A 15,441-nucleotide genomic window follows, 5' to 3' on the forward strand; every position below is an offset into this window, starting at 1 on the left:
GCTCCACATATATTGAAATTTAATACCTAGAGCCCTGTATTTTAATATAGGTTACCACATAACCGAAATACAAATGAAAGCTGTTTATAATTTACAATATTTTATAGCAAAAATTAATATGCATAGCATTTTAAAATAACTGTTCAATAACAAGGTATTATGAGAATGCATTGAGAATAAATTAATTTATTCAGTTTCCTTAAATCTGCTAGACCTAGTCTATAATTATATCTTCTATAAAAAATATTTACATTATTCCTATTGTATCTTTTGTGGAAAGTTATTTGTTCAGAAGTATTGTTCAAAAATTCTTCTTTGTGAAGAAAGGAGGAAAACAGCATTTTTTGAATTCCAGTTCCTTTGAGGACTTCTTTATGAACATACAAAGCAGCTGAAAGAATGCAGAAACTAGTGAGAATAGGTTTACTGTGCTTGCTGATACTCTAGCACAAGAGTGTTGCCATCACACAACATAACAGGTCAAACTCGAAAAATTAGAATATCGTGCAAAAGTTCCTTTATTTCAGTAATGCAATTTAAAAGGTGAAACTAATATATGAGAGAAGACTCATTACATGCAAAGCAAGATAGTTTAAGCCGTGATTTGTCATAATTGTGATGATTATAGCGTACATCTCATGAAAACCCCAAATCCACTATCTCAGAAAATTAGAATATTACATGTAATCAATAAAACAAGGATTGTACATAGAACAATATCGGACCTCTGAAAAGTATAAGCATGCATATGTACTCAGTACTTGGTTTGGGCCCCTTTTGCAGCAATTACTGCCTCAATCCTGTATGGCATGGAAGCTATAACAGCCTGTGGCACTGCTGAGGTGTTATGGAAGACCAGGATGCTTCAATAGCGGCCTTCAGCTCTTCTGCATTGTTCGGTCTCATGTCTCTCATCTTTCTCTTGGCAATGCCCCATAGATTCTCTATGGGGTTCAGGTCAGGCGAGTTTTCTGGCCAATCAAGCACAGTAATCCCACAGTCATTGAACCAGGTTTTGGTGCTTTTGGCAGTGTGGGCAGCTGGAAAATGAAGTCAGCATCCCCATAAAACTCGTCTGCGGAAAGAAGCATGAAGTGTTCCAAAATCTCCTGGTAGACAGCTGCGTTGACCCTCGTCTTAATGAAGCACAGTGGTCCAAAATCCTGTTGCTCCTTGGCCCAAAGTCCTCTTTTCTGATGAGAGCAACTTTTGCCAAAAGCACTGTGCTTGATTGGCCTCTCCATTCTTCCTCCATACTCTAGGTCCTTGGTTTCCAATTGAGATGCAAAAGTTGCTTTCATCAGAAAAGAGGACTTTGGATCACTGAGCAACAGGACTTTGGCTATTGAAGCATCCTGGTCTTCCATAACACCTCAGCAGTGCCAAGGCTGATAGCTTCCATGCCACGCCACATTGAGGCAGTAATTGCTGCAAAAGGGGCCCAAACCAAGTACTGAGTACATATGCATGCTAATACTTTTCAGAGGTCCGATATTGTTCTATGTACAATCCTGGTTTTATTGATTGCATGTAATATTCTAATTTTCTGAGATGGTGGATTTGGGGTTTTCATGAGATGTACGCCATAATCATCACAATTATGACAAGTCACGGCTTGAACTATCTTGCTTTGCATGTAATGAGTGTTATCTCATATATTAGTTTCACCTTTTAAGTTGCGTTACTGAAATAAATGAACTTTTGCACAATATTCTAATTTCTCAAGTTTCACCTATATATTATGCCTGGTTTCATGGCAAGGAGATTTTACAAGAGTAATCAGAAGTTCTATCCATATTTCCTAAGGCCTGTAAATTGGCCTTCCACAGACATAAATAGACAATGTATCACCTCCAAATAATGTATATTATGGTAAGGAAAAATAAGTTATCTCTCAATACATGTTTGCAAGTTTTTCAGATGAGTGAAGAACTTATTTTTTTAGTGTCACAAATTCAAAGAATATGAAAATTTGTTTATTGTCCCTGTTGTAAAAATACTTGCAGACATTAACTTTGCACTCTATAAACGTCCCTCTTCTCCCCCATAGCTGTAAAGAAATCTCCAAACACCTTAATGAAATTTGCTGTAATGTGATAAAGTTCATGTCATAATAAATACTTTGGTAAGTGTATAAACTAATACTTGTGTTTTCTGCAATAAACAAGAAAATCTGTATCTTAAAAATATGTAACAACCACTTTAGTTTTGTACATAACCATGTGTAAGCTGAAACACAATTTTTAAGCAATGTTTTCTATTTACCTAGGGATCTGCTGGGAGGAATAAAAAAAAAGAGAGTAAAAGCCACGTAGCTGTGCAAGGCACTCAATTTAAAAATGTCAACATCAGTTGCTATTTGTTGCACTGGGACTAAGAAGAAAAAAATCTGTCATCACTTTGCTGTGGTATAGAAACAGTTCTATGCAGTTTAAACAATGACTTTGTTAAACTAAAATAAAGATTATAAGTTCCCAAAAGAATCTTGGTAACAACTTTTATATGTATTTTAAATCCAGCTCTTCCTTACAAATAAACAACTGTGGATTGAAGCAGCCAAATCCATCCTTTTGCCAAGCTAATAATTGAGGATATAAATATAAGTCTCTGAGAGCCAATATTAGAACCAAACAGCTTATTCCTATACCTAATATTTTTTTAAATAATTACCCAAGCAAATCGGTAACAGGGACTTTACACTTTTAGAGTGTAGCTTTTATTTGCTGAAATGCAAAATTACATAAGATAAATATGATTGAATCAATAAATTTATTCTGATAAACATGCGTGTTTTAGATTCAGAATAGCTTTGAATATGCTTTAAGACAATCCATCTTGGGGGCACATAAACATAAAAGAGATAATGGACGTAATTGTCCAACCTGAGTCAAATGTCAGGGGATAAAAATTCATTTGCATGTAATTCAATCTATAGAATTGAATTTTCTTCTTATAAAGGCAGACAGGTTTTTTATTTTTATTTTTAGATTCTAATTATTTCATCTGAACTTTTATTTAAATTTTTTTTTTTAAAAAAGGAAATGATCAGCTAAACCAATTTAGAAAGAAAAAGACAGGGGAGGGGAAGCTCATTTAATTAATTTACAATAATTTACAGTCATTTTGTAAAAAGGCATTACAACTGATCAAACTGTAGAACGCCTGACTATTTTACAATTATAGGTACAGAATTTAAATATTCAAGCTTGTGATGAAAAAGCGGCAAGGTGGTTGCAGCGTATAACGTAAACAAGTAGCTTTGGAAAGTGAACTAGGTCATGACATCCTTTGAAAAAATCCCCTTTCCTGAAATACTATCACAGGTTATCATGTGAATACTCATCTAAAAGCATAATTTAAACTGTATTCAGGATAAAACTATTGACAAGGAATTCAGATTAAGATCCAGTCTAAGTTGGGCAGTGTTGAGGTCCCTGTAAAAAGTAAACATTTCCTATTTCTTTAAAAAAATGTGCCACAACATTTGTAGCACAGTGCAGCATTAAAACTTTAAATACAAAAATATTTCTTCTTCTGTGGGGATAATATAACTAGCATACTGGAAAGTAGTAACAATACTGCTACTCAGAGCACATCCGGTCCACATCTTTCAAGTCATGTAAGGCAATTACTGTGTTAGTTTTATTGTGTATGGCTAAAAAGAAGTCCATGAAATGTTAAGTCTTTGCTATGTTTTCCGATTACTCCACATATGTTCTGGTGTACTTTTATGATCTGTTGAATGGTCAAAAGGAGATCTGTGTCCTAAAGGAGATCGAGAATCATAAGGTGACCGTTGATCTAATGGTGATCTGGGTCCACTACTGGAAGCTCTGTGGTCCATTTGCCAGTCTGAGTGATACCTATAATCTCTTGAAGATTTATGATGACTGTAGTCTGAACTGGATCGATGATCTAAATGTATCCGGTGATCTAAATGTGATCGACTGTCTTTAAAACTTCCTTCCAGATTCAATCTGTGATCTCTGTTTCTGTGATCATCTAACTTTCTGTGTTTACTATCATTGTAGTATCTGAAAATCAAGAAAAATAACCGATTTCATGAGTGCAGTAGAAAAGAATATAATTTTCTCTTTAAATGCTGATTCCTTTTATAATTAGCCTTTCAAAACAGATGGCTTTAATATTATCATATGCATATATTTAATATCATACCTAAACTGACAAAAATCACACACAAAAAATGAGGAAACTAAGTGTCAATTACTCAGAACGTGTGGAGATAATTATGGACAAAAAAGGCAGATTCTACAGGAACAGATGAAATGTGCAACATACATTTCTTTCAGGCACTGGTACAGAATCTCTATACTCAAGTACTCATGAGCCTCTGTTCTTTTCCACCTAAACTATTGGAATTGTTTTTTGAACATGGAGGTGGCAATACTGATGGCTTATGACCAATATACTTCATGTAGTCCCTATGGAGCCACCACAAAGCTTCCACTGATAGAGAGGCCACAACCAATTTTTACTTGTTAAAAAGTAGCGACTTGTAGATTGACTTGCCCACTTTCCTCTATTCATTTCCACCAACTGTTCCGTCAGAGATTGTGAAACATGACGTATCAAATGCAGGCTCTGGTCTCTGAATCCTGTTCAATGCTAGGGATGAAGCAATTTGAGCTAAACAATGTCTCTATTGGGACTCTAGAAGTGTGCCTTCTCTGTAGAAGCACCTGCCCTCTGGAATGAGACTCCCTCTAGATATGGATGTCTTGTGGTGTTTTGAAGGGACTTGAGGACCTGGATTTTCTTTTAGAACTTTGGTGAGTGAAGTTCCCTCACTTTGTGCGGGTTTCTCTCTTTTTCATTCCTGCCTTTTTTTTTAAGCATTTTTGCTGTTTTTTTATTTTGTTACACTTAGGAATCAGTAACACTGAGAATTGGATAATATCTAAATTTAATAAATACATGAATAAAATAAGCACTGGAAGTCTATTGTTATGCAGGTAGCCCTCAAGTTTCCACAGCAATTGGGTCTATAATTTCCATTGCTAAGTGATATAATAGTAGACACATGCAAAGGCAATGCCTGCATCCCCACCTTCCAACAAGCAAAGTGAGGAAGCCAGCAAGAAGTTGCACATCCTAGGTGGCTTGCAAGCAGGCTGGCAAGCAGGTAAGCAGCCATTTCTGGGTGGGAGAGTAGGAGGGGGAATGAGGATGTGAAGATGGCTGTGGAGGAAAGGTGTGCAGTGAGGCACGGGCTAGCTTCTGCTGGATGGGAGAAGGTGCGCAAGTGGAAGGGACTGGGGTGACTACTTCTGGTTGGGAGATTGATTATGTAGAGTATGGGTGGCTGGCGAGGTGCGAGTGCCCAAGGGGCTGATGGAGGGTGTGTAGATGGGAGAGGCTTATCTGAGCAACTTGTGACCTTCTTTACTGGCTTCCCCATTGATTTTGCTTGTGGGAAGCTGGTAGAGAAGGTCATAAGTGCAATCGCAAGAAGACAGGACACTGTGACCGTCATAACTGCAAACAGGCTGCCTAGTGTCTAGATCTCAATCAAATGACCATGGCAGGTGCTGGAATGGTTGGAACTTCAAGTTCCGGTTGTAAACAGCACTCATTCAGCAGAAATTGTAACTGAATGATTGCTGAACAAGTGGTTGTTAACTGAGGAATACATGCCAAGTATAAGAACAGAAACTAATAGTTGCCACATATTATCTTCAAGTTGATTCTCTTCTCACAACAGATCAGTAAGATCTGCTCTCCTCCCAGGGAGTGTGTGTTGTGAGAAGAGAATCAACTTCTTATGTAGATTCTTGGGAGTCTGATGCATAGTCCTGATCCTTTTCATACTGTCTTTCCTACTACATTATGGGTTTTGTTCAAGGTGTGTTGAGTGTGTTGTTACTAAATTTAAAATTATATCAATTAATATTATCTATTTTCTGAATTCTACATAGTTATCTCATTAATGATAAGAACTATGAAATGTCTGGAAGCACTGGAGTCAAGAAACGTCAAAGAACTTACCTATTATCCTGTTTATAGTGATCCCAATCTCTATGATCTTTTCCATTGCTGAAAGTGGAATAAGGCCTTTTTCTTGAATCACTTTTTTTGTAAGAATCTCCATGAAGTCTGTCTTTGTGATGATCATGATACTGTGATAAGTATCTGTCAGAGGAGTAACTGTCCCTACTACTGTCATCATGATTCGTGTTCTCTTTTAATCGTTCCATATCTGCTTAAATGGAAGTAGAGGTGCATCAGCAATTTATATATTTGAAAATACTTGCAAACAATTATCTTTAATGTAAGGTATTTTAAATTATTTCTACCAATATACACACTTTTCTATGCAAATTGCACTTTTTTAAAAAATTGGAGAACTGTGAAATTCAGGACAGTATATATACTAATTGATATGCCATTTGCTTTGTGGAAAGTATAAATTAAATAGGTTTATACTAAACTGGAAATGGAAATATTTTCCCATTTCATAGAGATATTTAAAATTAGAATCCGAAAACAGTATGGGGAGTATGTCTTTATAATACAATGTGTAACAATTAGCATAATAGTTAATATCTTACCTGGATTTCTAATCAAATTTGTGTTCACACTGCTATTGATATTCTGTTCATTATACTGCTGAAAAAAATTAAATAAAATATTATCTAGGTTTCATTTGATAACTTTCAACTAGATCAGGGATCCCCAAACGCGTTTTGTGGGCTGATACCAGGCCGCGGCATGCCAGAAACTGGAGGCACAAGCAAAGCCCCATGCATAGGATATATTTTTTATATTTTGTTTTCATAACAAAACAAAATGCAGCATATCTGCTAGTATTTAATAACCCTCCCCCCTTACCTGTGTTTCCTGACGCTTTTTAATTGCATGTTTGTACAATTTGTGTAGTTTTCGGGCATCAAATTCAGTAAATTTGGAAACAAAAATCCACAAATTCCTAAAATTGGAAAAGAAAGAAACAAAAAGATTTAGTCTTAATTTTATGAAACCCCTTTAACAGGTTACATTTCTCAACTACCAGTAAATTACTGCTAAGATTCAACACTGCCTTATTTATTGGATGTTCTTATTCAAAGACAAATTAGGCCATGTTTCAGATATAAAATGAATTAGGTGGCTAACTATGGAATAATTTGCACAAAAATACAAGTCTTAAACTGGGCAGAGAATACTTGGTTTCAACGTATTACTTTAACATAGTAGTAGCTGTAATAGAGATCAACTTCCACCTAGTGGTTATCCTATAAACTGTTTAATGAAAAAGCAACTAAAAGCTCGGTATATCTGTGTATTTACTTACTTTCTCCACTGTTTAATTTGTTCAGGATTTGTGTATTCTTTTAGACATTCAGTTATATGGTCACCAATTTTTATGAGACATTGTCTAGTATGTTCTAGTTGTTCCCTTTCTGAAAGACCTTTCTCTGGTCTATCCAATTGTTTCAATGCTGCTTTGACAGGCCTCATTCTTTCTTTGCACTGTAAAAAAAATGATATTCACATATTCATAAACAATATTCAGAGTTCTACTAAACACGTTGTTACTTACATACATACTAAAATTTATAGTGGAGTGATTCCACTTACCCTTGCTCTCTTATATGGAAAGCTTTCTCTTACACATTAATTTAACTTTCAACTTTATATTAAACATCAGATTAAAATAATCAATATTTAAATCTAACTTTATGCACAAGTAGACCAGCTGTTTCCCTGAAAATAAGACCTTCTCGGATAATAAGCCCAATTGGGCTTTTGAACGCATGTGCTAAAATAAGCCCTCCACCGAAAATATCGTGAACACAGCAGCAGCCATGAGGTGACCATGCTCGCCGCCTCCTGCACTTCAAAAATAATAATATCTGCCCCCCAAAAAGGACAAGTGTCTTATTTTGGGGGAAACACTGTACTGAAATGAAAAAAAGAAACAAATTTCAGAGGTATCTCTAAGTTGCCTATTGCAACTGATCTAATAACAATGCATTTGCTAGTACTGAAGATAATCTTACTATACTGAACGTTTTCTGATCCAACTCCTCTGAATCTTCTGATATAGGAACAGGTTCACCACTTGCTGTTATATGAACAGGTGTGTCTGCTGAAGGGGGTTTCTTTATTTTGTCTTTGCTGTCAGATTTATAATCATTAGTCTACAAATAAAAAAATAAAAGTCTAAAATGCTGCCAACAATGAAATATATTGGACAAAATTTTACATATCCTTTGTTATTCCATAGCAACCCGAACTGCCTAGATTTCATTCAAAGAGTGAATTGAAGAACCTCCCCCCGCATAAAGCATATTATAGAATGAAGGCACAGAATCTCAGTCGCAGATTTGAGTGTTCCACTCACTCCTCAACATGGGATAGGTTTGGCAATAGGTTTCAAAAGCTGTAACTGAATTACAATATTTTATGCAAGGAAAAGAAAAAAAAATTAGCATTATTTAATTTTGATTAAATTTTGCTGTTTTTTGTGCCCCGTATACATTTGGAGTGAAGCTCCTGACATATATGTGAATGCCTGGAAAATACTGGCCAGCTCTTGAGTACTAGAATACAGCCCTGTATATAAAAGAGATCAAGCAATCTAACAGGGCTTAACTACCTTTTCTTCTTTAACTTCTTTTTCTTTGTGGGTGTATTCTTTTCCTTTGCTTTCCCTCTTTTCTTTCATATCTTTTTCTTTTAGCTCCTTCTTGTCCTCTTTTTCTTTTTTCTCCCTTTTTAATTCCTTTTTATTTTCCTTAGTTTCTCTTCTTTCATCGGCCTGCTTTTTCAAAGTAATAGCTGCATCAGGATTTTCTTCATTTTCTTTTTCCATTTTTATCTTACTTGAATTTTTCAATGAAACCATTTCATCCTATAACATATAAACATATCTGCTGAAATGAAAAATCTAAACATTTGATTGGCATATAAACACAGAAGTGATATGCATCAGAAACAACAGGAAACAGTGATATTGTTTGGAAATTTTGTCATTTGTTCTGACACATTTTTCTATTTTATTCCAGTTGTCAATTATTGGGTTTTTTTTGTATCTTTTATTACTCAGTGAAACACAGGTAGATTGGATTTGGAGAGTTAAAATGACTGGACATTCTTTGATATTTAAATCTAATTTTCAAATTGTTTCTATTTATAATAGTGATGAAGGAAACAATGCTTAATGTATCTACCATTTCCCCTTTTCCTGTATTATTTCCCATTAATGTATTTCATTAAAACAAAAATATTTTCAAGCAACAGTTGATTTTACAATTTTAAACAATTGTTTAAACACTACTTATTTTTTCTTCAGCCTAGCAATTACAGGAAAAATCCTAAGGGTAATCTAAAAATAAACATAAAACAAAGACAGCTGGTAATCTGCCTAATTTTTCATTCTACTTTTTGTCTTAATACTATAATTAAGTTTTTTCTTCCATTCTTTTAATGTTTTAATATTTTTATTTAGAATGTTGTATTCTAGACCATGTTAAGAGGCCCGTCTTCAGTCAAAATCCCAGCCATATTTTTTAAGACTTTAAGAAACAAATAAATGTCAATCTTATTTTGCAGTTTGCTAAAAAAGTCATGTAATTAGGAATGAAAACAAGCAGGAAACTGGAGATTGCAATTTCTGATTCTTAGCTCAGGAAACCTTTAAAGAATGTTACATTGTTGAGGTAAAAAGACATTTTAAAAGCCTACCTACTGTTCTTTGCTCTTCCTTGAATAAAGAAAATACCTTCTTAAAATCTATATTTTAAATGATTTTAATTTGAGGTTCATAACCACTTTCAAAAACACAGGAATTAAATATCCTAAATATATGCAATCTTCCACTGCCACTTAGCAATGACTTTTATTGTTTAATACAATAAAACAGGTTTAAGAAAAAAATCTTATTTCACTTTTATGCTTACTATATTCTTCAAGTTGTTGCTTTAAATTAGAGAGCTAGTTTAGCATGGGATCTAAAACACAAATACAACCAGAAATCACGTTAGAAATTTCATTTAGATCCTGAACCTGTGATTTTGATATCAGTTTTATACTGTTTTTCCCAGTGTGAAGACTGAATAAACTGGTAATAAAAAAGCAGATAACATTTTCAATATATTCACCTTGATATCTTCTTCTTCCTCTTCATCAGACTTATCTGAAGGTGGTGGTGATGTGTCACTCTTTAACTCCTCTTTCATTTTTATTGCTTTTATAATCTTGCTCTTTTTCATTCTTATCTTTCTTCTCTTTGAACCCTAAATATCAGAAAAGAATTGTGAGTATCAGAAAGATAGTAAGGCCTATTTTTAGGGTCTTATTGTTTCTAAAGATCAATGAATTGCAGGTTTTAGAAACAACAAGAATCATACCCAGAACTAATTAGTAAGCAAGCACGAACAATTTGTTCAGGGAGAATCCTGATTTAACCTACCTGTATGCGGATAGATATAGAAATAATTTCAAAATGTAAACAATGTAAACAGATATTACATATCTATAAGATGAATGTTCAGTGTCCTGCTTTTTGCTGCAACAAGTTACTTACTATTCCAGAAAGTCTTTGTGCTTCTTTTCGTGCAATGTCCTTATTCAATAATTTTATGAGGTAGTCTGCACGGGTCTGCAACTGCTTGGCTTGGGGTTTCTTATCTGGGTCATCTGGTAGAATCTGAAAGCACAATTTAAAATATTTTATTCAGAATATATCAGTAGCAATATAATGGATAGGGACAGACAAGCTAAAATGGAAAATATATTATAGATCTATATATTTATTCATTTGACTCAAATCTAATGCTGCACGTTCCATTTTGATTCTGGGAGGCTCACAATATAATATATGCTTCGGATAGTCACTCACGCCCTCGTCACCTCAAGACTGGACTACTGTAACGCGCTCTACATGGGGCTGCCCTTGAAGAGTGTTCGAGTGTTCGAAGACTTCAGCTTGTCCAGAATGCAGCCACGCGAGCGATTGTGGGTGCAGCTCGGTACACCCACGTTACACCTATCCTCTGCGAGCTGCACTGGCTGCCTATTGGTCTCCGGACACGCTTCAAGGTGCTAGTCGTTACTTTTAAAGCCCTACATGGTATCGGACCTGGGTACTTGAGAGACCGCCTCCTGCCAGTCACCTCCCAAAGACCTATTAGATCCCACAGACTAGGCCTCCTCCGAATTCCATCTGCCGGCCAATGTCGGCTGGCGACTCCTCGGGGGAGGGCCTTCTCTGTGGCTGCTCCGGCCCTCTGGAATGATCTCCCCATGGAGATCTGGACCTTACTACCCTCCTGGCCTTCTGCAAAGCAATTAAGACCTGGCTGTTCCGGCAGGCCTGGGGCTGTTGAGCCATCCAGCCCCATTCGAGGTTACGGCTGTTGTATAATTTTAAATTGTTGTTTATTTTATTTTATTTTGTATTCCTTCCCCTTTTCTATTGTGAGGCGCCCTGAGTCCCTCGGGAATAGGGCGGCATACAAACCCAATAAAATCCAAATCCAATCCAAATATGCTCCTAACCAGTAAATGTTCACATTAAGGTATAATATTTGATCTATTTATCTGCCTACGATCCCTATATCTATCTGTATAGTGTAATGTATAGAAACACTGAGACACAATTTTTGTTGTGGGGAAATAGAAGGAGGAAGGAACTTTATGTATGTTCATCACTTTGTTATAAAGTAATAAATATGGGATAAAATGAACAATAGACAAATGAATACTCCAGGTGACCAAGGAAGAAAACTTACATATACAGATGAAATAGAACAATATGGAATAAAATGTTAAGTTCGTATTCATTCTTGTAATATATTACCCTGCTACTATACAGCAAAATGTATGTTCAATTTGTGTCACTTTCTCTTATAGACATATACTGAATCGAATAGATGGCATTATTGAGGACAGGATATTTACATTTTGATAGTTTTGAAATACTTTGCTGATTAAAATGCAATGAAAAAGTAAGGGGAATCCATATAAAAATATTTTTCTTATTTTTCTGAAGACATCATAGTAAAAATATAAAATCCCAAATGAATTAACTAAGATAGTATGGCACCAGCTAATCTCTCACTGCAGAGTTCCAAAAAAAGTCACTATGAACACTTCCCTAAGAAACAACTTTAATCTTTCAAGCAACATTATATTCAATGAATAGAAAAGGACTTACTTTGTGTGTCAAGTTGAGATCTGGATCCATTTTTATCATTTCCCAGCTACCATATCCATACTCATAAATGCCTATTAGAAGGTTGGAATCATCTTCCTTACCCCAATCCATATCAAAATGAGCAGCCTTAGTGTGACAAGGAATGGTGTATCTAAATAAAAAGTGAGTATGCTTCAGAAGTAATGTCTAAGAGTAGAACGTAAGCAATACAAAACAGAAAGAATACATGTTTAACGAAATATTTGTTAGCATTGTAAAATTGTTTCTCCACTGTATATTAACATTTCTGTGAAAACTGTTAGAAGATGAATGATCTGATTATTTGGGGATCATTAAAATGTATAACACGAGGTTCTTTGGGTGCAATGATGTACACTGATCATTACACCACAGTCACTTTAATAGTGATTACAGTGTGATTACAATTGTCAGCGTTTCTACTTAAGAAAACAAATATGGAGATACAAACCTCTTTCTTTCCTCTGGATCTGAAGGAATGGATTTATGCAAAGGTTCCAACTCTTCTTCGTGTGAGATAACCAATTTTGCATTTACTTGTACCCCTGATATTCGGAATGTTGGGCCTTTAACTTTTCCAAGTCTACTTCCTTAAATTTAGAATGCAACGAAGGAAAAGTATTAGACTTTCTTACTCTCTTTATATAAACACTCCAAAATGTTAAAAAAAAACAAAAGGCTCTACAGTTCAATACAAAACCACCCAAAGGTATACAGCCAATTAAACAAAATTATGTAACAAAAACAAATAATGCATAAGATGTAAACAAAGTGACTAGAAATGCTGACTTTTGAAAATATGAGGTAAAACAATTGAAACAGTAATTATGAATAAAGATAGTTCTTGACCTATGACAATTGAGCCGAACATTTCTGTTGCTAAGGAAGTTATTAAGTTTTACTGCATTTTATTACCTAAAGGGTCAGTCACACTTTATGACCATATTGCTTAGTGACAAAAATTCTGATTCCAATTGCTAGTGTAACTTGTTAACTACCTGTATTACACAGTGATGTGCGGTGAGCTTTATGGCTGGTGAGGCAGCAAGTTTTTTAGACTTGTGGACTTCAACTCCCAGAATTCCACAGCCAGGCATGCTCAGTTCTGATTTCAAGCGACAGCATTTTCCCTCCTTGCAAAATACATTTTCCTTCATTCTTTTTCTTCTCCCTCCCCCCTCCCTCAAACAGACACACGCACATAGAGAAGTTGGATCCCTCTCTCACTCTCAAACAAGCACAAACAAAGAAATTGGATTGGATATATTTTCCAATGGCTTGAAAGCAGCTCCTCTGCCATACCCCCCCCCTTTCCCCTGCTGCCTTCCAATCCGAACCTTTGATTGCAGGTGGAGCCACATTGCCTTTTCAAACTTGTAATCAGTGAAGCTGGGCTTATATACTTTTATCCAGGTGTGTGTGTGTGTGTGTGTGTGTGTGTGTGTGTGTGTGTGAGAGAGAGAGAGAGAGAGAGAGAGAGAGAGAGAGAGAGAGAGAGAGAGAGAGAGAGAGAGAGAGAGAGAAGGCAATGTGGCTCTTCATGCAATCAAACTTTTTGAATTCCTCCCCCCTCCCCACACACGGACCTTTTCCAGCTGTTTCAGAGAATTTCAACTCTGCTCTTGCCTGCCATCATGAAAAGAAAAAAAATGTAAAAGGAGAAAGGCAAGAGCTCTGAGGTCAGACTGAGCTAGTTGCTCCCAGAGAACTCTAAAAAGCTTCTAAAAATATGTCCTCTACAGGAGGCGAGAGAACCACGTGCCTCCTTTGCATAAGGAATTTTTCACCTTTTGACCCTTGCTTAACTCTGCTCAAGTGATCATAATAAAGGAGGCACGTGGTTCTCTCGCCTCCTCCTGCAGTTAAGCACTAAGCAGAGTGATCCACTGTGACTCTGGCAGCAACTACCTTAGCCTTTTTCCTTTTAATTTTTTTTTTCTTTTCATGATGATAGTGGTGAGGCCCTGCCTCCCCTGACTGCACGTCCCTGGTATTATACTATTTTTCTTGTTCTTCAAGTTTAATAGAGGCAGATCCATTCTTAGGTTCTTAAAATAGCAAGGTTTTACAGGATGAAAAATTAGCCCAATAGATAATAGTTAATATAGCATTGACAAAATACATCAATGGGCATATTTAGCAATAGTCAAAATGGGCAAAGAAATGGGAGTTACTGAAAATAATCTATTGTGTCTCCTATTCACTTTACAAGTATTTTTTTAATTTTTTTAATTTTCGTGATTGTTGCCAGTAATGTTCTAAGGTAACAAACATGCTATACTGGATTTATCTGGAAACAGGAGAAGAAAACACATCAACAAACAGGAAACTGCTGTCAGCCATATCAGTAATAACTTGTTCATAAAGTCAAGGGCACGACCAAGGAATGTTATGATTTTTATGGAGCAAAGAGGTATAATATGAACTTTTTGCTTGGGTTCATACCACATAGCTGCTGTTAAGCACTCTGTACCTGCTCTTTCTTGTCCAGATGAGTTGTCTTTCAAAGCTTTGAAGCATCCATTATGTACAAGGTCTCCAAGCCGCCGGAGATCTATCTCAGATTTATCCACCAATTCAGCATCTCTAGCTATGGCATCTAATCTGCAACAGGTTAACATTACAATTCTGGTTTCAATAGTACCAAACCTTTTACATCATAAAAAAACAAGAAAACCATTAATGCTAGATATTTCAATAAAGTTTTTAATAAGGAAGGAAAGGCAATCAATCCATCTCTTTGAAATAGTAATTGATATTTTCAGTAATTCATTTGACAGATTTTTTTCTTATTTATAAAGGTTTTCATTAAAGGGGAAGAATAGGAATAATATCTCTATTTTTTGTGTGAGAGAGGGTGATTTATTGTTTTATAAGATCTAGTTTTTTAATTTGCCTTTTCCCCCTTATTATTTTCTTATAATCTGAACTTGACAGTTCTATTTACTGAATTTAAAATAGAAAAAAATGCTTGTTGCAGGAGTAAGTGCTACTAGAATTCTGATTTTCATGAACAGAACTGCATATATTTTCTTTTTGTTTGTCTTTTAAAGTAGCAGTGGGATACTTCAATATATATAGTTAAGAGAGAAATTCCAGTTATTAGTTATTTACCTTTCAAGAGGCCCCCCAAATTTCTTGTAACTCTTGATAAACCTAAGAAAAACAGTTGGATAAATTAAGTGGAACATTATTCTCATTTTAAAATAACCTACTATAAGCAGAGAAAAGAAAAAATATTTATC

At 35.4% G+C, this 15,441-nt stretch overlaps 1 protein-coding gene across 2 annotated transcripts in view; it reads right to left on the reverse strand.

The window, feature by feature from the left end:
- Window positions 1–2,683: 2,683 nt before the first annotated feature.
- Window positions 2,684–15,441, reverse strand: part of CHD1 (chromodomain helicase DNA binding protein 1) — a 59,111-nt gene continuing 46,353 nt past the window's right edge. Inside the window, exons 25-37 of one of the 2 annotated variants that reach the window (XM_087715751.1) lie at window positions 15,311–15,352; window positions 14,670–14,800; window positions 12,648–12,786; window positions 12,179–12,329; window positions 10,547–10,669; window positions 10,122–10,256; window positions 8,618–8,872; window positions 8,019–8,159; window positions 7,310–7,488; window positions 6,850–6,946; window positions 6,570–6,624; window positions 6,007–6,217; window positions 2,684–4,034 (exon numbers count right to left, since the gene is read on the reverse strand). In XM_087715751.1, the coding sequence (XP_087571877.1) occupies window positions 3,689–4,034; window positions 6,007–6,217; window positions 6,570–6,624; window positions 6,850–6,946; window positions 7,310–7,488; window positions 8,019–8,159; window positions 8,618–8,872; window positions 10,122–10,256; window positions 10,547–10,669; window positions 12,179–12,329; window positions 12,648–12,786; window positions 14,670–14,800; window positions 15,311–15,352 (2,005 nt within the window). In that variant the 3' untranslated portion in view covers window positions 2,684–3,688. Of the gene's footprint in view, window positions 4,035–6,006; window positions 6,218–6,569; window positions 6,628–6,849; window positions 6,947–7,309; window positions 7,489–8,018; window positions 8,160–8,617; window positions 8,873–10,121; window positions 10,257–10,546; window positions 10,670–12,178; window positions 12,330–12,647; window positions 12,787–14,669; window positions 14,801–15,310; window positions 15,353–15,441 lie in introns of both variants that reach the window. The other variant, XM_087715750.1, reaches the window with a different exon arrangement.

Source organism: Thamnophis sirtalis, unplaced genomic scaffold (genome assembly GCF_051295495.1).
Source record: "Thamnophis sirtalis isolate CommonGarterSnake01/CBP01778 unplaced genomic scaffold, rThaSir2_p1.2 scaffold_5, whole genome shotgun sequence".
Lineage (NCBI taxonomy): Eukaryota > Metazoa > Chordata > Lepidosauria > Squamata > Natricidae > Thamnophis > Thamnophis sirtalis.